This window comes from Heloderma suspectum, chromosome 1 (genome assembly GCF_057233095.1).
Source record: "Heloderma suspectum isolate Gila_16-S chromosome 1, 16-S_ref, whole genome shotgun sequence".
In the NCBI taxonomy this organism is placed as follows: Eukaryota; Metazoa; Chordata; class Lepidosauria; order Squamata; family Helodermatidae; genus Heloderma; species Heloderma suspectum.
In genome coordinates this window covers 223914769-223937334 of record NC_139458.1, presented here as the reverse complement: position 1 = coordinate 223937334, position 22566 = coordinate 223914769, and the positions used below count along the sequence as shown (strand labels likewise).

The following is a 22566-nucleotide window of genomic DNA, read 5'->3' as shown; positions in this document are numbered from 1 at the left end:
TGACAATGATAGTCTTAAACATCATGGAGGTAGATTTACATTACATCAGTGGAGGCTGGTGGCTCCAGTTTCAGTGGGGCTGTGAATCCATTCTGAGTTTCAGTGAGAACCAGCTAGAACGCTAAAGGAGCTATCCAAGGTGCTGGACCCTAGCCTCAAAATAGGTTCAGCACTGTGGATAGCTCCTTTAGAGTTCTGGCTAGTTCTCACTGAAACCCAGAGTGTATCACAGCCCCACTGAAATTGGAGCCACCAGTCTCCACTGCGTTAAATCTATCTAAATGGTTTGGGACCTGGTTCTTTTTGAAGGACCATCTTTACCCATATCATCCTGCCCATATGTCCAGATTTCCTTCTGAGGCCCAGCTTGTGTCCCTGCTTGTGAACTGGTGGGCACAGGGGAGAGGGCTTTTTGGTGGTTGTCCCACATTTCTGGAACTCTGTTTCAATTGGGATTCAACAGGTTCCATCATTAAAGGTCAGGGCCCAGCCCTACCATTAGGCAGAGAGTGAGGTAACTGCCTCAGGCAGTAGACGCTGGGGGGCAGCAGCAGCCCCCTGGCTATTTCTCCTGAGCTTTTGTCCCTTTAAAAGCTCTGAAGCATATTTTCATCCAGCAGGTGGTTCCCATCTGTTATGCCCCAGTGCCTGTTCTGGGCCTCTTAAACTGGCCTGCTGCCTCAGGTGCAGTGGAGGATACCCAGGCATCAGCGTTGAAGTAAGATTCAACTGCCAGTCTAGTTGGCTTCTGTACATGGAATGGGGAGAGGATGCCATCTTTGGGTTGTTGTTTTTGCCTCAGACAGCAAAATGTCTTGGGCAGGCCCTGTTACTGGCCTTTAAGCAGGCATTGAAAATGTATTTGATACATGTGCTTTTTTCATAATCTGAAAGCTTTTAATTGGGCTGTCATTGGATTGCTGCTTTATTTTGTTGTGATCCCTGTGGTTGTATTAAGCTGAGTGCTGTTTTAATGCTGCTGTTTGCTGGCTTGTATTGCTGGCTGCTGTTTTTTAATATTATTGTGATTGTGTGGTTTTAGTTTTAACTATGATGGGTTTTACATTATTATACATCAATTTAATGTATATATTCTTGTAAGTCACCTTGTAAGAAAGTTTTTTTTTTTAAGGGAGGATAGAAATGTATTAAATAAATAAAACAAAAATATTTTTTGAAAAGCATTTTAAACTATAAATCCAGTTCCCCAGGTTCTTAAAAAAAAATGGACAGATATGTTTCAGGTAGCATTGCTAGGTCCAGAATTTGTGATGGGTTCTGAACTTTTCAGAGCTGCAAAGAAGAGAAAATTCCATCTCATTGAACTTTTCCGATCACTATTTTGGGGAATGTTGGCATGATTCACACATACATGTACATCATTTGATATGACCATACTCATTATTGTACACTTGACTGCCAGTGTCTGAATGTGTGAACTGAATCCATTGAAAAGTGTTGTGTTTTATGAGAACTGAAATAACACAAAAGTTCAATTTTGAGTGCTTGATCTGTGTTGGTCCATTCTTTTGTGCAAGTTATCTCTTGATGCTGCAATCATCAAGTGAAGAATATGCATGCATGAATCAGTCCCTTGGAACTACAGTTGTTCTTCAGGGATCTGGACTTAGAAGTCCTACTTTCAGAAATCCTTTGGTTATAGATTAAGAATGACCAGATGCCAATGGGGCTTTTGTCCCTTTAAAAGCTATGAAGCATATTTTCATCCAGCAGGTGCTTTTTCCCCGATCATTACGATGCTGTGATGGAAGTAGGGATGTACGAAAGTCACTTACCTTTTCGAAGGGTGACATTCGTGGGTGGGGGAGGTGCTCCGTCCCTCCCCCTGAAATTTTCTCCGGCCGGCACCGCTCCACGGAGATTCTGTGGAGCCGCCGGTAGGGATGTCAGAGAATTTCGCCACGAATCTCGGGGAGGCCGAATGCCAGCGCATTCGGCCCCCCAAAATCGGTGGTGAAATGGTCTGCCCCCCCACCTCCCCCGGGACGGGACTTACCTTGGGCGAATCTTCCTGGTGGCGGCGGCTCCGGCGGTGGTGCGGCGGCGGCAGCTGCGGCAGCCGGTCTTCCGACTGGCTGCCACCACCGCCATTTCCAGTAAAAAAAAAAATACCGTGATAGGCTATGTAAATGTTTACATAGCCTATCACGGCTGATTTAAAAGGAAAAAAAACACGCGCGTATGCAAATGGCGGTGCCCATGGGCGCTGCCATTTCCGTTCCGTATTTTGACATGTCTTACTCTACATAAACATTTATGCAGACTAAGACGGCGAAAATGAGGGGAACGCAAATAGCGTAGCTATGGCCACCGCCATTTGCAGACCCAGCCAGCCAGGATTTGGGGGGGGGGAGGGACGGAGCGCCTCCCCCCCCGGCCAGAATTTCGGGGGGAGGGATGGAGCATCTCCCCCCCATCTCGAATCAAATTTCTTTAAAAGGTAAGTGACTTTCGTACATCCCTAGCCACCGGCCGGGGCTGCCCGCAGCCGGACATCCGGCTGCTGGGCAGCCTGCAGGGACTCAAATGGCGGCTGCCGTAGCCACCGCCATTTGCGTTCCCTTTTTTTGCCGTTTTAGCCTATGTAAATATTTACGTAGGATATTATGGCAAAAAAAAAAGGAAACGTAAATGGCGTAGTGGCCGCCATTTGTGTTCCCTTTTTTTTTGCCATAATAGCCTACGTAAATATTTACATACGCTAAAACGGCAAAAAAAATTATGTAGCCTATCATGGCTATATGGAAGAAGCGAATGGCGGACGCAGACGCGACCGCCATTTGCAAGTCAGCACGGACGGTAGCAGATAGGTGCTCCGTTCCGGGCCCATTTTGGGTGGGGGGGGCTTCGTTCCGCCATGGATTTTGGGAGGCCGAATGCACTGGCATTCGGCCTCACCGAGATCCGTGGCGGAATTCTCTGACATCCCTAGATGGAAGAAGACGCACCCCTGGAGCATCCCTCTTTTTCAGAGCTATAAAGAGACAGAAGCCCCATCTCTTTCTAAGAGGGATAGACAGCCATTTCAGCCCAAAGTGCTGCATGTGATGCTGGTTCAAGAGTTGGGGGTGCATGCAAATGTGTGTGTGTGTGTGTGTGCGTGCGCACACACAAACACACACACACATTCAGGAAGTGAAGCTTTTCATGGCATAATCTACATACTGTGGTTGATTGGCAGTGGCTGGGGCTGTGGGATTGGCAGCAGTGCGGGTCATGGAGGGCCACAGATAGGACCTTGGGGGGCCACATACGGCCTGTGGGCAGCAGTTTGTGCACCTTTGTTTTATAATATTATATTCTCCTTAATGTAAGGGAAAGAGGTTACAAGTCTATGGACTAATTTAAGCATTCAAAAGATGCAGAGATGATTTGTGCTTCCAGTATTTCAGTTCTCATTTTATGAGTGAAGTAGTGCTCACAGGGCTCACCAGGGGTGAGATATAATACTCTATTAAAAGTACCAGTAATTCATGCCCCTGCAAGTCCTAGAGCTGTCCAAACGGGCCCTGTGATTCCACGATTCTGTGCCATACAGTTGCTACTGTGGAGAGCCATCACTTTTTCTTTTAATCAAAGGTGCCAAACAGAGGCCCACAGCCAAAATTCTTCCTCTTTCATAATCAAGATTGTTCTGATTTCTCATCTTATGTCATGAAACAAGGTGTGTGTTTCTATGTCTTAAACCTTTTCATATCACTTAAATTCCAGAAAGCAAGATTGATCTATTATTCTTGATTGATGGCTCAACAAACCTTATGGGTCAGTTTCCTGCTGTTCGAGACTTTTTGCACCGAATTATTTCTGACCTGAATGTGGGGCCTGATACCATACGTGTGGCCGTGGCACAGTTCAGTGACAATGTACAAGTCGAGTTCAACTTCCATGACATTCCATCCAAACAAGAAATCCTTCAGAAAGTGAAAAAGATGAGGTTAAAAGGAGGGCGGCTACTCCACATTGGTGCTGCATTAGATTATGCCATGAACAACATCTTTGTCAGGCATGCTGGGAGCAGGATTGATGGAGGAGTGCCACAATACCTAGTGCTCCTTGTTGCTGGAAGATCAAGTGACAGTGTGGATGAGGCTGCTGATGCTTTGAAACAAGCTAGTGTTGTTACTTTTGTTATCAAATCCAGCACTGCAGATCCCTTAGAATTAGAAAAGATTGTTTTTGACAGTCAATTCATTCTAAATGCTGATTCCATTTCTAGAATTGGAGACATACAACCTGAAATAGTCAATCTACTGAAAACCATTCAACTTAAACCTCCAGGTATATATCTCTGCCGTTGCCTTCTTTGTTTGTCTTGTCTTGTACTTTGAAAAGAACTTGTATAGACAATTACAGTAAACTGCATTACTGATACCAATATAATTGGAAATTCTGCCCCATTATAAGCTGAGCCCAAAAGAATTATGAAGTTCAGACACTGCTCATTATTCATTATGTTCATTATTCAGCTCATAATGGGTTCAACATTAACAAGTCCTCCTTTCCTTTCCCTAGCAAAGTTATTCTGTCCGTTGGGAGATTTGGGTGGTGACAGCAGTAGGGAGATGAACGAACCCACCCCCACCCGGTATCGGCAGGCACCCATTACCCATGCTGGAGCCCCCCCGGACCCATGTTCGAGCCCCCATGAGCTCACCAAGCCACCTGCACTCACCCTGGATCTCATCTGCAAGCACCTGCCATTTTGCCACAATTATTTTTACAGAAAAAAGGTGGTCATTAAAAATGCGCATATTTAAATATGCGCAAATTTGGGCTGGGAAAGCTTGATCTACGCAATATTAGAGGCCCATTTATTCCAAATTTGCGCATATTTAAATATGTGCATTTTTAATGACCTCCATTTTTTCCATAAAAGCAAGCTTGGCAAAATGGTGGGCACTTGAGTATGGGTCCAGGTGAGTGTGAGGAACGTCTGTGAGGGCGTGAGCTAGGCCAGAGCCTCGGCGGGTGCAGTCCGGGGTGCTGGCAGAGGGGAGCCCAATGGACTCCCAGACCCATTCGGGAATCCATGCCATCCCTAGGTCCCATCCTTATTGTCTGGACACTCCTGAGCATGTTCAGAAGCATATTTTGCCACCAAGATGCATGGTGATCATTTTTTCCAATACCTGCTGGCCCAATTCATTGAATCATTGAAGTGGAAGAGAATCATTGTTGCAAAAGATTTTAAACATTGCAGGCAATTAATGAGAGAAAATGCCACAGATGCCTATTCCATAAAGCAGTAAGAGCACAACTCAACAAGCTGCATTAGATTATGCCGTGATCTTACCCATTAGCATACTAGCTGCTTGGTTTTTCAGGACTGCTTCAACACCAGGGATGTATGAGAATTTTGTTTCTGTTCAGAAATCACTTGAAAATGTCCCATTTGCAATCCCAAACATGTTTGTGAATGGGAGCACATTTTATCTGAAAATATATCAAAATATCCAAATTTGCATTCACATTCACAAAATGCCTACTTGAAAAATGTGCAATTTTATCAAAATGCACACATTTTAAATTAACCATGCTTTAGTGTATGGAGGAAAATTGCACAATTTTGGAAATTTGCTCAAATTTGGTAAATGTTTGCGCAACGTTCACATTTGACAGCTATTCATTTTGCTCAATTTTCCTGTTCGCACAAAATGAACAGCAAACACAAGCACAAACTGAGAAGAGACAGGCAACGAGCTGATGTTTGGAGGATCTCTTGGCAGCATGAACATCGTTCATTCACCTTTCCCTATTCAACACTATCCTGGAAAAAGTGGAAATAGCTCCCTGGGTCATTTCAAAGTCAAACGCAGTTTCTACATCCAATATGTAGAATGATCTACATCCTCTTACTTTCTTGCCATATAGTAATGTGAATTTGGGCTGATTTAATCTGGAATTACTCTAGAGCAGCTTTCCTCAACCTGGTACCCTCCAGATGTTTTGGACTACAACTTCCATCATGCGTCCATGGTGGCTGGACTTAATGAGAGTTTCAGTCCAAAACATCTGGAGGTACCAGGTTGAGGTGTGGAAGAGATTTATCTAAAATATTTACTACTGAGGTTCCTATGGGAGCAGAAAACAATTTGAAAGGGAAACTTCATTAAGGTCCCAGTGTGTTTCCAGTCAAGAGACTCTTCCTCAGGATCAGTTACCCTGGATACATCTGACTTTACCTGATCCTATTAATGATTTTTGTACAACTTTGAGTTATTTCTTCTCTTCATCCCTTGTACTAGTGCCTCCCTTCACCTCCCTCCTCCAAGGTTTCGTTAATTATGGGAATAGAACTATGCAGAATTAATCCACTTAAATATATATGAGCACACCTTAAGTTTTTGTTATGTGGATACCAGTCTAATTTATTTTTCTCTCCTAATTTTTCTCAAACAGTTGAAGTTCAGGAGAAGGATGTTGTATTTTTGATAGATGGTTCAGATGGTACCAGAAGTAGTTTCCCAGAGCTGAAGTCCTTTGTACAAAGAGTAATTGATAAACTGGATGTCGGTCCTGACAGAGTCCGGGTTGCTGTGGCCCAACATAGTAATACTGTAAAACTGGAGTTCCTTCTGAATGAGTACTCAGACAAGACCGATGTAATCCAGGCCATCCAGAGATTGTCTGCTATGGGAGGTTCTCCACTTAATACAGGAGCTGCCATTGACTCCCTTATTAGCAATGTGTTCACACACCAGGCTGGAAGCAGGGTGTCTAAAGGTGTCCCACAGTTCTTGATCCTGGTGACAGCTGAAAAGTCAACAGATGATGTCAGAAGGCCTGCCATAGATCTGAAGACCAGGGGTGCTGTGCCTTTTGGCATTGGCATTGGCAATGCAGATATCACTGAGCTCCAGACAATTTCTTATGTTCCTGAATTTGCAGTCCTTGTTTCTGATGTCAGTGAATTGAGCACCGTGCAGGAGCTCATTGCAAAAAGAGTGACTCAACTGAACAGGGCAAAAATAGCAACTTTGGGCCCATCCCCTGGTCCAGGTGAAGAAACATTTCTTAACTATTAAACCTGTATTATATAATGATGCTTATAATGGACACACAACCGAATTATGGCCATAAGCCAGTGAAAGTTGGCGGAGGCAGAGGGAGACTATTTTTCACTGTGCACTATCCTGCAATAGGCCAAAAACATGCACAAGGCTATTGCAGAAGCACTACAAAAACTTGGAAAAGCAATTTGGGAATGCAATATGTAAAAATTAGCTGAGGGCAATGGCAGCTCTAATATCTTCAAGTCTCTGGATACTATTGTCTGTACCCAGAATGTGGTTTTCAGAGCCCCATATAGGTAGTTCCTAGAGCTGAGCCAGAATTTCTGAAAAGACATTCTTCTGAGAAAATTCTAAGTTTTTCTTTTTCTCACCCCCTAGAAAAGGTCACTTTGAGGAATATTCTCCACCATTTTTTGTGGATGTCACCATTTTCCTCCACAATGCCTTGGAATGATGCTAGGTCTGGGATGTTGGGGAAGATGCATTATGGAAGATGCAAAATGGCAGCCAGGCTCCCAACACAGTTGCTGATTCACTTGCAGCAGCCGCAAAACAAAAAAGAAAAATACTTTAGGAATACAGAGCAAAATATCCTAGAAATAGACAGCACAAAATTGTGAGCTAAAATTGTCAGGATAAACACTATTTCTAATCAAACTTGCCACATTCACTTTGAGTAGCTTCTTCTTTGTGCCCTCTGTGACTCACACATATGGGTTCTGTACCTCCACGGAGCATCGTTCAGAACATTATAGAGCTCAGCAGAGTTTTTGTGGGAGCCTGCCCCTCCCCCTATTGCTATTGTGCATGCTCCCACCATTCCCACTCAATTCCTTTTCATCCGCCACCTCCACAACAGCATGAGGAACGTTCTCTGGCTCTAGAGATCTCCTCAGGTCTTTTGAGCCTGCTAAGCATGCAATTTCCTTTTATCTTTTCTTCTTCTCTTTTGTCTGTTACATCATTCTTTCCATTTTGCCTTTTTTGTTTTTTCTTCCATGGGGTTTTGATTGTGGCATCCCTCGGAGGCGTATGGCCCCTAATGTGCTGTTTGAAAAGTACCCTAATTGTGGAGGGAAGATTTCTCCCACAGGGAGTCACTCCCAGTGCTTAATGTGCTTGGGAGAAGGGCCAGTTGATTCTTTCTCACATTGTCAAGCCTTTACAGAACAGGCACATCCTGCCTGCTCTCATGGATTGCCTCATCTGTTCTTAAGGGAGCAAGCCTTGTGAGCTGATAATTTCACAGTGCAGAATTGGCCTCTGCATACTGCCTCTTTATTGATTTGTACAAAGCTGGCAACATCAGTGTCCTTACTTACATCAGATTTACGCCCAGCTGGGTCTGGGTTCACTTCATCTGAGGCAAAATTCGCCCCTTATGCAGTACCTTCCCTTGAACCCAGGGCTTCTGCGTCAATATCGAACTCAGTACTGATGCTCCTCATGACTCAGTCTGAACCAAGGCGCCTCTGACTCCAGGGTGATATTTGGCTTTGGATAAGCCAAAAAAGGTGAAGTGAAGTCCAAGCAGACTCTTCCAGTCCCATCTGAGGATGACACTAAGGAAATGAAAAAGAAGAAAGATAAGATGCAGAAGCATCTGGTAGCTACACTGGTTTTGAGCCCTTTGGATCTGGCAGTGCAATACCACCCCAACAAGTTGGGATAGAGAGTATCTTTGTCAATTCCCTCCCACCCCCTGTCTGGTCGCCCATTCCAGTACATGAAAAAATGCAGATGGTACTTCATCACCCTTGCTCAGATGATATCCAGTGTATCAAGCTCTTTTTCGGAGGAAGAAATCCAGAACAAGTCCCCAATCCTGAAAGGTTTCCTGTTGCTGCCTTGCTTCTCTGCACCATTTGTCACCACATCATCCGGGGCTGTCTATGCTACACCAAAAATCCTGTTTTTCTGTGGCTTTGTATTACTATTATACCTGTGATTGGTGGGGCCCATCCTGGATCGATCAGCATCAGAGACACCCTTCTCGGTCTACCTCCTATGTGTGGGGTTGTTGGTCACCACATAGATGGGATGGTTCTCCATCTCAATACTCAGTGTGAGCCAAGCTGTGGTACCTTACTGAATGCGGGAGTTGGTCATTATTACTACCATCAGCCTAGTTGATTCCTTGCTCAAACATAGTGCTTGCCCAAACTTTGCACAGTTAAACCACCTGATGCTGAGCCAGTCACTGCTTGGGTTTCCTTGGCTGAGACAGTCTTGACCCCAGCACTGGTATTGGTACTGACACTTACAGTCTTGCTGGTTATGCCCCATCAGTCAGTCTGCTCCTCTGCCCTTGACAACAGCATTCTCCATCTCTTCCTCTGTTTGGGGGCCATCAGTATCCTCCTTGGTACTGACAGTGCTGACGTTGAGCTCAGCACTGACCATGGTGTCAGTTTCAAGTGTGATTCTGCTCATGGTATCAGGATTGGGATCAGTACTGATAATGACCAACTTGACTTTGGTACCATTGAGTTGGTATCTCTGGCTCAGGCACTAGCCTTCACTCCACTCTATATCCTGCCATTGACTCTCACTGATCTGTCATATCATTAGGAGCCCCTAAGCAGGCATCATCTCAACTAGGGATGTCAGAGAATTTCACCACGAATCTCGGGGAGGCCGAATGCCAGCACATTCGGCCCCCCAAAATCGGTGGCGGAACGGTCTGCCACCTTCCCGCCCCCCCCCCGGGACGGGACTTACCTTGGGCAGATCTTCCTGGCGGCGGCTCCGGCGGCGGGGCGGTAGCGGCCGTTCTTCCGACCGGCTGCCACCACCCCCATTTCCAGTTAAAAAAAAACAAAAACAAAAATACGTGATAGGCTACGTAAAGATTTACATAGCCTATCACAGCTAGATTTTTAAAAAACACCGTGATAGGCTACGTAAATGTTTACGTAGCCTATCATGGCTGATTTAAAAGAAAAAAAAACACGTACGCAAATGGCGGCGCCCATGGGCGCCGCCATTTGCGTTCCTTATTTTGGCACATCTTAGTCTACGTAAACATTTATGTAGACTAAGATGGCGAAAATAAGGGGAACGCAAATAGCGTCGCATCTACGCTATTTGCGTTCCCCTTATTTTCGCCGTCTTAGTCTACGTAAATGTTTACGTAGACTAAGACGTGCCAAAATAAGGAACGCAAATGGCGGCGCCCATGGGCGCCGCCATTTGCGTACGTGCATTTTTTTTTCTTTTAAATCAGCCGTGATAGGCTACGTAAACATTTACGTAGCCTATCACGGCTGACTGCAGGGATGCAAACAGTGGCGGCTACAGCCACCGCCATTTGCATCCCTGCTAGCCAGCGGCCGGATGTCCGGCCGCTGGCGGAGCCAGCCGGCGGCTCCGCAGAATCCCTGCGGAGCAGAGCCAGCCAGCCAGAATTTCAGGGGGAGGGGTGGAGCGCCTCCCCCCCAGCCAGAATTTCGGGGGGAGGGATGGAGCGCCTCCCCCCCACCTCAAATCAATTTCGCTAAAAGGTAAGTGACTTTCGTACATCCCTAATCTCAACACGATGTCATGGCACACCCTGAGGGTGCCTATGACCCAGTGACCCTACTCTGTTGCTGGTGCCAGTGACCCAGTATTGGATCCAGATGACTATTGCTTGGACTCACCTACGATGTCATCCACAGTTCCATCAATGTCTTCTCCAAATGCCATAGTTACCTCCAACTGACAATGTACATTCTTATTTTGAGCATGTCCTAATTACCAGTTCATTAGGGCTTGATTTAAGCCACCATCAGCCCCAGTTATGCACCTGGTGTTCCAGCGGGTTCAGCCAGACTTGGTGGTGACTATCCCGATGTTGCCGGCTCTCCTTCATGTTAAGCAATCGTGTTGTTAAGCAATATACCTTCTTTGGTGCCTTTATATCCTGCAAGATAGAGAACTTGTACAGGTTACAAGAGGAGGACTGAAGTTTTCTGTTTCATCATCCTTTGCCTCATTCTGTCATTGTGGAGGCCTTTCACAGGAAAACCAGGAAAACCCTCCCACCATACCAGTGGCCAGGGAGGAGAGAAATATTCATGCCTTGGGGTGGAAAGTCTCCATGATGATTGCTCTGGCTTTGTGGGTCTCTAATTACAAAGCCTTCATGGCTGCTTACTAGCAGGGTTTTGTTTTGTTTTGTTCTTGTTTTGTTTTGTTTTTGAGAGAGAGAGAGAGAGCGCTACCTGTTTCTTTGAGCATTTGCCAGAGGACAAACAGAGCATTTTTCAGACTGAGGTCCACTATCTAGCTGGTCAGTAAATCAACACTGCATGCCACATGGCAGTCTGTCTGTGGGTTGAAAGCAATGGTGGGAGGAGTGGCTTTATGCAGATCTGCTTGGCTGTGCTCCACTGGCCTGACTCAGGAGGCTCTCATCCCAGAATCAAAGACTTGCCTTTTGATAGTGAGAGATTTTTTAGTTCCAAGATGGATGATACCTTGTACCATATGCAGAAAATGAAATCCACAGCCCACAAAATGGGCCTTGGTACCCAATCTTCTTCCATCCTTCTTCAGTCATCTTTCTGGCCAAGATTACTCTCCACTAAGCAAACCTTGAGGTCACCTGGGGCTGCATCATCCCAATCCCCTCACAGGCTTCATGGACACCCAAATTGTTTTTCCATCAGCAGAAATATCATCCTTCCTCTAGATGGAAGCAGTCTGACTGCTCTAAGAAGCATCTTTGACTCTGTGATCACTCTTCTTCCTGCTCCTTTTTGCAAGGGGCCACCTTCCAGCAACAGACTCCTCCTGTCCCTTTTGTCAGCACTTGGGAGTATGTCTCTCAACAGATGTCTGGGTTCTCAGCTTAGTAAGTCTGAATTATACAGTTGAATATGCTACTCTCTTCCCCTCCTCCTGGGGTTTGTTTTTTTTTTTCACACTGTGGTTTCACACGCTCTTCCATTCTCCCTCTGCTCCATTGAGATGATCAGTTCACCACCATTGATCTGCGAGACACATACTATCCATCCTCAGTACTGTTGATTCCTGTGCTTCGTTCTGTGTCCTCAGCTGTTTCAGTTCAGGGTTCTTTCCTTTGATTTGTCACCACTCTGAGAGTTTTCAACAAGTTCATGGCAGTGGCGGCAGTAAACTGGAGGGCATGCCTATTTTCACATAATGGCTCCTAGTTGTCCCTTTTTGTCATGTGCTGGAGTACAGTGTCCATGCTGCTACAGATCTCTGTCTCAAGGTGAACTAGAGGAAGTCTCAGCATTGCCCTTTCCAGCACCTTCATTTCACTGGTGGTGCCCACTTGGACTACATCACAAGTCTTGCTTATTTCCCTCCTGACAGGATGGATACACAGCACAGGTGAGCCTTGCAGGTTGGGTTCATTTCCTGTCCATCATTTGGCTGCAGGAGGTACAGAGGCTTCTGGGACTTATGGCAGGCACCTTGGAGGCACTCCTTTCCTCTGCCTCAGGATATGTCTCTCTATGGTTGGTTTCTCATGGCTGTCTCCCCAGAGAGGGAGTGGGCACCTTCTGCTGCACCCTTTACCTGTCTCTTCTATGGTGGTTGGCACCTTCTAAGGCAACCTGATGAAGGGAATACCTTTCCACCAGTCTCATCCTAACAGGAAGGTGACCAAAAATTCCTCTCTCACAAGATGGGAGGCACACACACTGCAGACCTCTCCTCATTCATGTGAAGTGGTTGGATATAGAGAGCCAATGCATCAATGCATTGGAGCTCCTTGCTGTTGTGAAGGTGTTTGGGGCCTTTTTCTCAATGTCTGGAACTTGCATTCATATTGGAAAAGGCACACTAGCACAAATGTGCACTTCCAAACATTTGTATTTGTGTAAATCTGTAAATTCCCCCCCCACACACACACACACACACACATCCACATTTTCACACTTTAGCTTTTGGAGGGAAATGTGTATTTTCTCTGGTGTGTTTTAAAAAAATGTTTCATAGTTATTGTATTTTTGTATGACTAAATTTGTGTACAATTCTGGAAAGTAAAAAAAACAGTCCACAAGTCCACAGAATCCACGTGACTCAGAAAAAGCTGGTCCACTGTGGGTCAGACAGATTCATAGAAAACTGAACTCATTTGAATGTATTGTGAATTTCTCCAACATCCCTAACTATAACCCTCTTCTATCATCTCTTCCACTTCCTGTGGGAGTGCATAGCTATTCTACATGAGGCATGGTTTCCTCTAATGCTTTTCTAAGGGGTGTATCCCTGCCTGAACTTTGTCGAGTGGTACCACAGACTCACCCTTCCACATTCACTCACACTATAAGCTTGATGCCAGAGCCAGAGTGGATGTAGCATTTGGCAGGGCAGGTCTCTCCTCTGTCCTAGCATGACATCCTCCCACGTCCAGTAAGTTAGTCACCCATATTTGTGAGTCACAGAGAGTACAAACAAGCAAGACAGGTGGCTTTCCTGTGACTGTGAGTGTGATTTGTGTAGTCACACAACCTGCCCTCCTCCCCACTTTTTGATGCCCCGCAGGATTTATTCCTTCCACAGCAGCAGACTAGGAACTGAGCAGGAAAAGTGGGAGCCATGCCCTGAGCATGTGCAGTGGAGAGGGGGATGGTCTCTTGTGAAAGTTCTGCTCAGTCTAGAATGTTCTGAATTATGCTCTGCACACATATAGAACCCATATGCATGAATACATGGATGACCACTCAAAAGAACTACAGTTACAGGTAAGCAACCTGTCTTTTCTACTTGAATTCAATGCTATGTTGCAGATAGGCCAAAGTAAATATTAAAGTGCCCTTAAGAATGTGGATGCTTCTAATGTATTTGCTAGTATAACGTTTTTTGCAATTATGTCATCTAGATTCTTTTTTTGTTCTACAGAGGATGTAAAGAGAGATGTTGTATTCCTTATTGATGGCTCACAGTTTGCAGCTTCTGAATTTTCTTCTGTCCGTGAGTTTATTGGCAGACTTGTAAACAATCTAAATGTGGGTTCTGATAACACTCGGGTAGCTGTAATTCAGTTCAGTGAAGATCCTAAGGTTGAATTTCTGCTGAATGCACACTCTACCAAGGACGAGGTGCAAGCTGCAGTGCGAAGGCTAACACCCAAAGGAGGGAGCCAAGTGAATGTGGGTTATGCCCTAGAATACGTGTCGAAGAATATATTTACGAGGCCCTCAGGAAGTCGCATAGAAGAGGGCGCACCTCAGTTTTTAATCCTTCTGTTCTCCCGCAAACCTGATGATGATGTAGAGCACCCTGCACTCCAAGTCAAAGAAATTGGTGTGGCACCACTCACTGTTGGGAAGAATGTGGATCCCAAGGAAATGATCAAAATAGCTCTCAGTCCTGAGTATGTGTTCCAGGTGTCAACTTATCAGGATCTACCTAGCCTGGAACAGAAACTGATAACCCCTATTACAACACTAACTACGCAGCAGATAAAAAGACTAATTGGTGATATAAGTCCCATCCCAGGTAAGAGTGCTTTGTGCTATTGTTCATATGAATCATTTCACCATTTCTGCTTTGCCATCAGCCATCCAGCTCTACCTTCTGCTAGGGAAATGTCTTACCTGGCTCCTTGTTAACTTACAAGGACCAGCACAGAGTTGCACCAACCTCACTGTTCCTAAAGAGTTCATAGAATGATGTCTAGCTTCTTCCCATCTGCATAGGGATGTACGAAAGTCACTTACCTTTTCGAAGGGTGACATTTGCGGTGGGGGGGAGGCGCTCCGTCCCTCCCCCTGAAATTCTGTCCAGCCAGCTCTGCTCCGCGGAGATTCCACAGAGCCGCCGGCCGGGGCTGCCCGCAGCCGGACATCTGGCCACTGCGCAGCCTGCAGGGACGCAAATGGCAGCTGACGTAGCCGCCGCCGTTTGCGACCTTGTATTTTCCCGTGATAGGCGTCGTAAATGTTTACGTAGCCTATCACGGCAAGCAAAAAAAAAAAAACAGCAGATGCAAATGGCGGTGGCTATGGCGGCCGCCATTTGCATTCCCTTTTTTTCACTGTTTTAGCCTACGTAAATATTTACGAAGGCTATTACGGAAGGAAAAAAAGGGGAACGCAAAGGGCGTAGCCTTTTTTCGCACCGCTTTAGCCTACGTAAATATTTACAAAGGCTATTACGGCGGGGAAAAAGGGGAACTCAAATGGCGTAGTGGGCGCCATTTGCATTCCTTTGTTTTACCACCGTTTTAGTCTATGTAAATATTTACGTAGGCTATTACGGCAAAAAAAAAGGAACGCAAATAGCACGCACTACGCCATTTGCATTCCCCTTTTTTTTCCGCCGTAATAGCCTACATAAATATTTACATAGCTAAAACAGCAAAAAAAAGGAACGCAGATGGCGGCTGCTGTAGCCGTCGCCATTTGCGTCCGCCGTTTTGTTTTGTTTTTTGCTTGCCTGAAATCCGTGGCGGAACGAAGCCCCCGCCCCCCCGCCCCATGAAAGGCGCACAAAATGGAGCACTTCCCTGCTGCCATCCGCACTGACTTATGAATGGCGTCTGCGTCTCTGGCCGCCATTCGCTTCCTCATCATAGCCATGATAGGCTACGTAAATAATTACGAAGCCTATCACGGCTAATGCAGGGACGCAAATGGCAGGTAAGTGCTCCGTTGCGCGTGCCTTTCGTGGGGGGGCGGGGGCTTTGTTCTGCCACGGATTTCGGGGGGCCGAATGCACTGGCATTCGGCCTCACCAAGATCCGTGGCGGAATTCTCTGACATCCCTTCATCTGCAGCACTGCTAAACAGGGATCTCTGTACAGGGTTCTTACTCTGTGCTAGGGACAGGCCATAGTTATCCTTCTTTGCTAGCTGGGGATGTCAGGTGGGGCTTTAAAAAAAAGAATAGAAAATCCGTGATTTCCTCATAACCAACAGAATTTTTTTTAATCTTCCAGAATCTGTATTATCGCTATGGATTTTGGAATTTTGCTTATACCTAACACAGCTAGCTCCCCCACACACACTTTTTTTAAAAAAAATAAACCTTCCTTCCAAGGTCAAGTCTAAGTCACAAGGCTATGGATATTTTAGTAGGGCTGTACACTGGGCTTCTTCAGGTCACTTTGGACCCTTTCTGAGGTGAAGTGAGGGGGCACGAAGTGACCTGGAACAGGTCTGGGGCTTTCCGAAGCACTCGGTGCCCTTCGGAACTTCGGCACACCTGGCCCAGCCCCCCTGGCCCACCCATGCCAGTGCCTCCAGGTCCTTACCTGAGCCGCCTTCTCCACAGCCTTCTCTGCCAATTCCCACTGCTTCCTTCTCCTTAGGAGTACACGAAAGCCACTTACCTGGTCTTGCAGCTTTTCGCGGTGGGGGGGAGGCGCTTCGCTGCTCTCCCCGCGAAGTTCAGGCCGGGGGGGGGGAGGCTTCCCGCCTCGCCCGGCCGAAATTCAGGCCGGGGGGGAGGCTTCCCGCCTCACCCGGCTGCGAAATAAAAAGTAAAACAAAAACGCCCCTGTGATAGGCTACGTGACGATTAACGTAGCCTATCACGGCTAGATCTGCAAAGTCAGCCATGATAGGCTACGTAAATCGTCATGTAGCCTATCGCGGGTGACTTTAAAAAAAAAAAAGCACGTACGCAAATGGCGGCCCCCATAGGGAGCCGCCATTCGCGTTCCTTATTTGGTCGCTGTAGTCTACGTAAAGATTTACGTAGACTACGGCGAAAATAAGGGCAACGCAAATAGCGTTGCCCTTAATTTCGCCGTAGTCTAGGTAATCTTTACGTAGACTACAGCAACCAAATAAGGAACGTGAATGGCGGCTCCCTATGGGGGCCGCCATTAGCCATACGCGCTTTTTTTTTTTTTAAAGTCACCCGTGATAGGCTACGTGACGATTAACGTAGCCTATCACGGCTGACTTTGCAAATCTAGCCATGATAGGCTACGTTAATCGTCATGTAGCCTATCACGGGGGCGTTTTTTTTTTTTTTACTTTTATTGGAATGGCGGCGGCGGCAGCCGGTCGAAAGACCGGCTGCTGCTCCCGCCCCTGACGAAGACCCGACGAACTGCCACCGGGACCCGCCGCCGGGAGGGACATTCGGGAAAGGTAAGTCCCGTCCCGGGAGGGGTGCGGGGGGTGGGGGGGTGCGGAGAATTTCTCCCCGAAACTTCTTCAGGGGGCCGAACACGTTGGCGCTCGGCCCCCCGAAGTTTCGGGGAGAAATTCTCCGCCATCCCTACCTTCTCCACCACCGCTGCCTTCTCCATGCCATTTTCTCCATGCCACCACCGCTGCCACTGCCTTCCCCTCACTGCCGCCGCCGCCACCTTCTCCATGCCACTGCCATACTGCTGCCGCTACCTTCTCCTTGCTGCCGCTGCCTCCTCTGGCACCGCCCGCTGCCACCGCCACCAACTTTTAAAAATGGCGACTCCCTGCAAGAGTCGCCGTGTCTCCAGGCCTCAGGAGCTGGCGGTGGTGGCAGATGGAGGCGGCAGCGGTGTGGAGAATGCAGCGGCGGTGGCGGAGAAGTCGGCGGCAGTGTGGCAGCAGGCAGCAACAGAGAAGGCAGCAGTGGAGAATGGCAGCAGTGGAGGTGGAGGAGGCGGCGGCAGCCCAGGTAAGGAGCTGGGGGTTTGTGCGTGGGCGTCGGGGGGGCAAAGCGGGGTTCAGTATCCGAATCCTGCTTCGAGTTCAGGGCCGAGTTGGATCAGGGGGGGCCCAATTCATCCCGAGACGAATCAGGCCCACCTCAGAAGCCACAAAGCAGCTTCGGAGTTGCATCGGGGGGTCCCGGCACAGCCTGATATTTTAGTGTCCATGAATTGTTAGGTCAGAAATATAAAGGTTAAATAAGAAACATTTTTTCATGTTCAGGACCTTTTACTTCCTTGTAAAGAATATCTACCCTAAATATAGAACACCTTCCCTAGGCCCGTTAAACACCCTGCCATGATTACAGTTATAGAAGATAAAGGAGGGTTGTTGTTGTTTTTTAAGAGTAACAGTGAAGTTGAAAACTCCACCCTGAGGCAGAGGGAATTTTGAGTGGGCAGAGCTTGGTGAGGGGATGGGGAAGAGGATTTTGAAAGTTCCCTTCTAAAGTGGATTGCCATGCGGCATTAGACAGGTGCCGTTCCAGCAACACGACCCTAAAACCACCTTGGGTGTGTAGAGTTTGGGGGCACAAACATACATTTTTAGCTTTGGGTATATATATTTAGAATTGGTAGCTAAGCAAATATAATTGACAATGTATCTCTATAGAATGAATGTTAATATCCCAAAGGAAACATTCCTGTGTTAACCTCATTCCTTACTGCTTGCAGACAAGCATGCCAACCTGATGTTTTTACAACAGTCTGTAGCGTTGTACTAGCATAGTAGGTCTTCTGCTGCCAACCCAAGCCTAGTTTCTTAGAAATGAATGCCACTGAACTTAATCAATGTTAAGACTAGATGTTAGGATAATGACATTAGAAAATGTGCTAAAAAAATTAAAAAGCTAAAATATGGAGCCACGAACTTCAGAAATCTAGTTTGCACCAACAGCAGATGAGGTAGAAAATCTGAACTCTGGACTCAGGGCCAAACTACATATTTATCATTTGTTAACAATATTTATATAGAATTCTGATGTGGACATGTATAGTCAAATGCATCTTTGCATCGAACTTCCAGGTTTCACACCCCCCCCCCCCGATCGCATCACCTGGGAAGGGATTTTCCTCAGGAATAAAGCAGGGGAAGAAAGGATTAATTTCCCCCTGCTCCTTGCTCTGATCCCATTAATTATCAGCCCCTCCCCAGCTGTTGCAATTTGCATTAAAAAAAACCCCACTCCTGCAGGTTAGATGCAAAGTTGCATTTAACTGTTACACGTAGTTTGGCCCTCAAACATGGTGCCTCCTCACATGATGGAAGTCTCCTTCATACAAGCTAATAAACAAACAAGCAATATTCCTGCACATAGGAAACCAGCATGCATATCTAAGCTGTTTGTATTCTGCTTTTATATTACATCAGACCCATTGGTCCATCTATCCCAGTATTTTCCACTACTCTAACAAGCAGTGGTTCTGAGGTTTTGGCTCATGCTACCCAAAGCCCTTTTAACCGAAAATACCACAGACTAAACCTGAGCATATACTCCCCTGTGTGAGAAAACCAGTGACATTCCTCTTTCCCATTTTTCCCCCTCTGCAGATATCGACAGTGAAGCAAAAGACATTGTCTTCCTTATTGACAGCTCTACCAATGTCGGGAGGGAAGGCCTTGCTCACATACGAGATTTCATTCTCCGGATTGTCCAGCAGTTAGACGTTAGACCAAGCAAAGTGAGAGTTGGTGTTGTCCAGTTCAGTAATGATGTATTCCCTGAGTTCTCCTTAAAAACCTACCCAACCAAAGAAGCTGTGCTACAAGCCATACGTCGCTTGCGGCACAGAGGAGGTTCTCCCCTGAATGTTGGGAAAGCTCTGGACTTCGTTGCAACGAAACAGTTTGTTAAATCTGCAGGAAGCAGACGAGAAGATGGCGTCCCACAGCATTTAGTTCTCTTGCTTGGAGGGATTTCCCAAGATGATGTCAGCAGACCTTCCCTTGTGATACAGTCATCTGGGATTAAAAGCTTGGGTGTAGGAGCAAGGAATGTAGACAGTGCACAGCTGCAAAGGATTACCAACGATCCCAGAACTGCATTTGTTGTGAGAGAGTTTACTGAGCTCCCAACAATAGAGGAAAGATTCTTCGCATCGTTTGAGGCGCCTCAAGAACCAGCAGTGATACCCACTGGGGTTTCTCCTGGTCAGTCTTTCATTTTAAAATAAAAGTTTGGGGATGCAGCAGTGGGAAAACATTGCATTTTTAGAGCAAGTTGGAAGTCTCAAGGAAGACTTAATTGGGAGCAAGTCACAGTCGGTTCACTGGGATTGGTTCTGAGTAACTATGCATAGGATGAGGCTGCTTGCCTGTAACCCACAAATCTGGAGAACCTGGCTATAAACCAGTTTAATCCTTCGTTACATGAGAACTTCATGGGCAGAAATCCATAAACTCTAGAATGAGCCGTTACTTTGATATATTTAATTACAATGGATTGAATGATTTCTAAAAGAGCAACCTTTTAGAATGTAATTTTTTTTAGTTTATTAAAAACTATGATAATGGCTTGATACAAGTTAAAGGCCATTCAAATGTAATGGGTGGGGAGAGAGAGAGAGGGAGTTTGTCTTTTCCCACCATCCCAACCTCCTTCAACTCCTTCATTTTCCTGACTCCCTGGGGTTGTTCAAACAACACACTGGCCATACAGGGTGGGTTGTCACGAACAACCTAACCTGGGTGTGTAGCACAGTGCCAGATGATCAGGCAACCAACCCATCGTGTGTGGGTTGGTTGCCCCCTCGTCTCCCTCCCTCCCCCATAGTCCTCCACCCCGCATCCCAGGGACCTGGCAGCACACCCATGTTGTCTGTTGCCACGTCCCCCCTTCTGAGCTCCAATCAGTCAGGCCAGGTCCCCCTTTTAAAAATTTCCCTGGCCCTGTTTTGCACAAAAAAAGGGGCTGGGGAAATTTTTAAAAAGTGTCTTTCCTGAAAATTGGATTCCCACCGCCACCCTTGCCATGGGACCTTGGGGTGACAGGACCCATGGCAGAGGGTGGAATTCCCCCCACCCACCCAATTTTGGGGAGGAGCACTTTGAAAATCCAACGGAAGCCTATGGAGATTGTTGACCATAGGCTTCCATTGGATTTTCAAAGTGCTCCCCTGAAAATCGGATGGGGGGAGGGAATTCCACCCCCCACCCCCACCATGGGTCCTTGGGGCAATGGGACCCATGGCAGAGGTTGAGATCCCCGCTATCTGATTTTGGGGAGGGACACTATTTTTTTAATTTCCCAGCCCTGTTTTGCAAAAAACGGGGGTGTGGAAATTTTTAAAAGCTGAAAATCAGGGGTGGGGACAAAATCTAAGCCCCCAAGGACTATGTGGCCCCCACAGTACTTGGGAGGCTTGGATTTCACCTCCCCCCCCCCCAATTTTCGGCTCTAAAAAAATTTCTGCAGTGCTGTTTTGCGCAAAACAAGACTGGGGGGAAAAAGTGCCTCTCCCAAAAATTGGATGGTGGGATCTCACCCCTCCCCATGGGTCATGTTGCCCCAAGGACCCATGGCAGGGTGTTGTCCCCATATACAATTTTTGGGAAGGCCCTTTGAAAATCCAATGGAAGCCTATGGGCAACGATATATATAGGCTTCCATTGGATTTTCAAAGTGCCCCTCCCAAAAATTGGGAGTGGGGGACAAATCCAACCCCCTCCCAAGGACTGTTGGGACAGCACAGTCCTGAGGGAGCTTGGATTTAGCCCCCCACACCCAACTGTCAGTTTTTACAAAAATTTATCAACCCCCTTTTGTGTAAAAGGGGGCTGGGAAAATTAAAAAAGGGCTCCAACTGTGATGAAGATCACAATTACACACAGGAAGGAGGGATTGGCAGGGGCGAAGGGGGTGTCTGTGACAGCCACCCCATGGTGCTGTTTGGGCACCATTGGAAGGGCTGCCACATGCAAGGAGAAAGGACATGAGCAGCGGCTTGGGCAAGAGCAGCAAGGGTTTCTGCCGCTCTTTCGAAGCAGCTCGCTGCCCAATGCCCTTTACCCACAATGGGCTGGCAGACGACACGCCAACCCATCGTGGGTAAAACAATCCATCCTTCAGACCATGGGTTCTCAGGGTGGTTTGTCTGGGAAAAACAACCCAGACTGAGAAGCATGGTCTGGGTTAGAATCATAGAATCATAGAGAAGTAGGGTTGGAAGGGGCCTACAAGACCATCGAGTCCAACCCCCTGCTCAGTGCAGGAATCCAAGTCAGAGCATCCCTGACAGATGGCTGTCCAGCATCATCTTGAATGCCTCCAGTGTGGGAGAGCCCACCACCTCCCAAGGTCATTGGTTCCAGTGTCATATGCTCTGACAGTCAGGAAGTTTTTCCTGATGTTCATCTGGAATCTGGCTTCCTGTAGCTTGAGCCCATTGTTCCGTTTCCTGCACTCTGGGATGATAGAGAAGAGATCCTGGCCTTCCTCTCTGTGACAACCTTTCAAGTACTTGAAGAGCGCTATCATATCTCCCCTCAGTCTTCTCTTCTCAAGGCTAAACATGCCCAGTTCTTTCAGTCTTTCTTCATAGGGCTTTGTTTCCAGTCCCCTGATCATCTTTGTTGCCCTCCTCTGAACCCTTTGCAGCTTGTCTGCATCCGTCTTAAAGCTCGGTGCCCAGAACTGGACACAGTACTCCAGATGAGGCCTAACCAGTGCTGAGTAGAGGGGAACTAGTACTTCCTGGGATTTGGAGGCTATGTTTCTATTAATGCAGCCCAAAAGAGCATTGGCCTTTTTTGCAGCCACATCACATTGTTGGCTCATCTTCAGCTTGTGATCTACAACAATTCCAAGATCCTTCTCGCTTGTAATGTTGTTGAGCCACATATCCCTCATCTTGTAACTGTGCATTTGGTTTCTTTTTCCAAGGTGCAGAACTTGGCATTTATCCCTATTAAATGTCATT

The 22566-nt window shown here is 46.7% G+C and overlaps 1 protein-coding gene across 1 annotated transcript in view; it reads left to right on the top strand.

The window, feature by feature from the left end:
• Positions 1-22566, top strand: part of COL6A3 (collagen type VI alpha 3 chain) — a 157600-nt gene that overhangs the window by 58545 nt on the left and 76489 nt on the right. Inside the window, exons 6-8 of the mRNA XM_084820265.1 lie at positions 3733-4299; positions 13896-14495; positions 19199-19798. Coding sequence (XP_084676391.1) covers positions 3733-4299; positions 13896-14495; positions 19199-19798 — 1767 coding nt within the window. The remainder of the gene's footprint in view (positions 1-3732; positions 4300-13895; positions 14496-19198; positions 19799-22566) is intronic.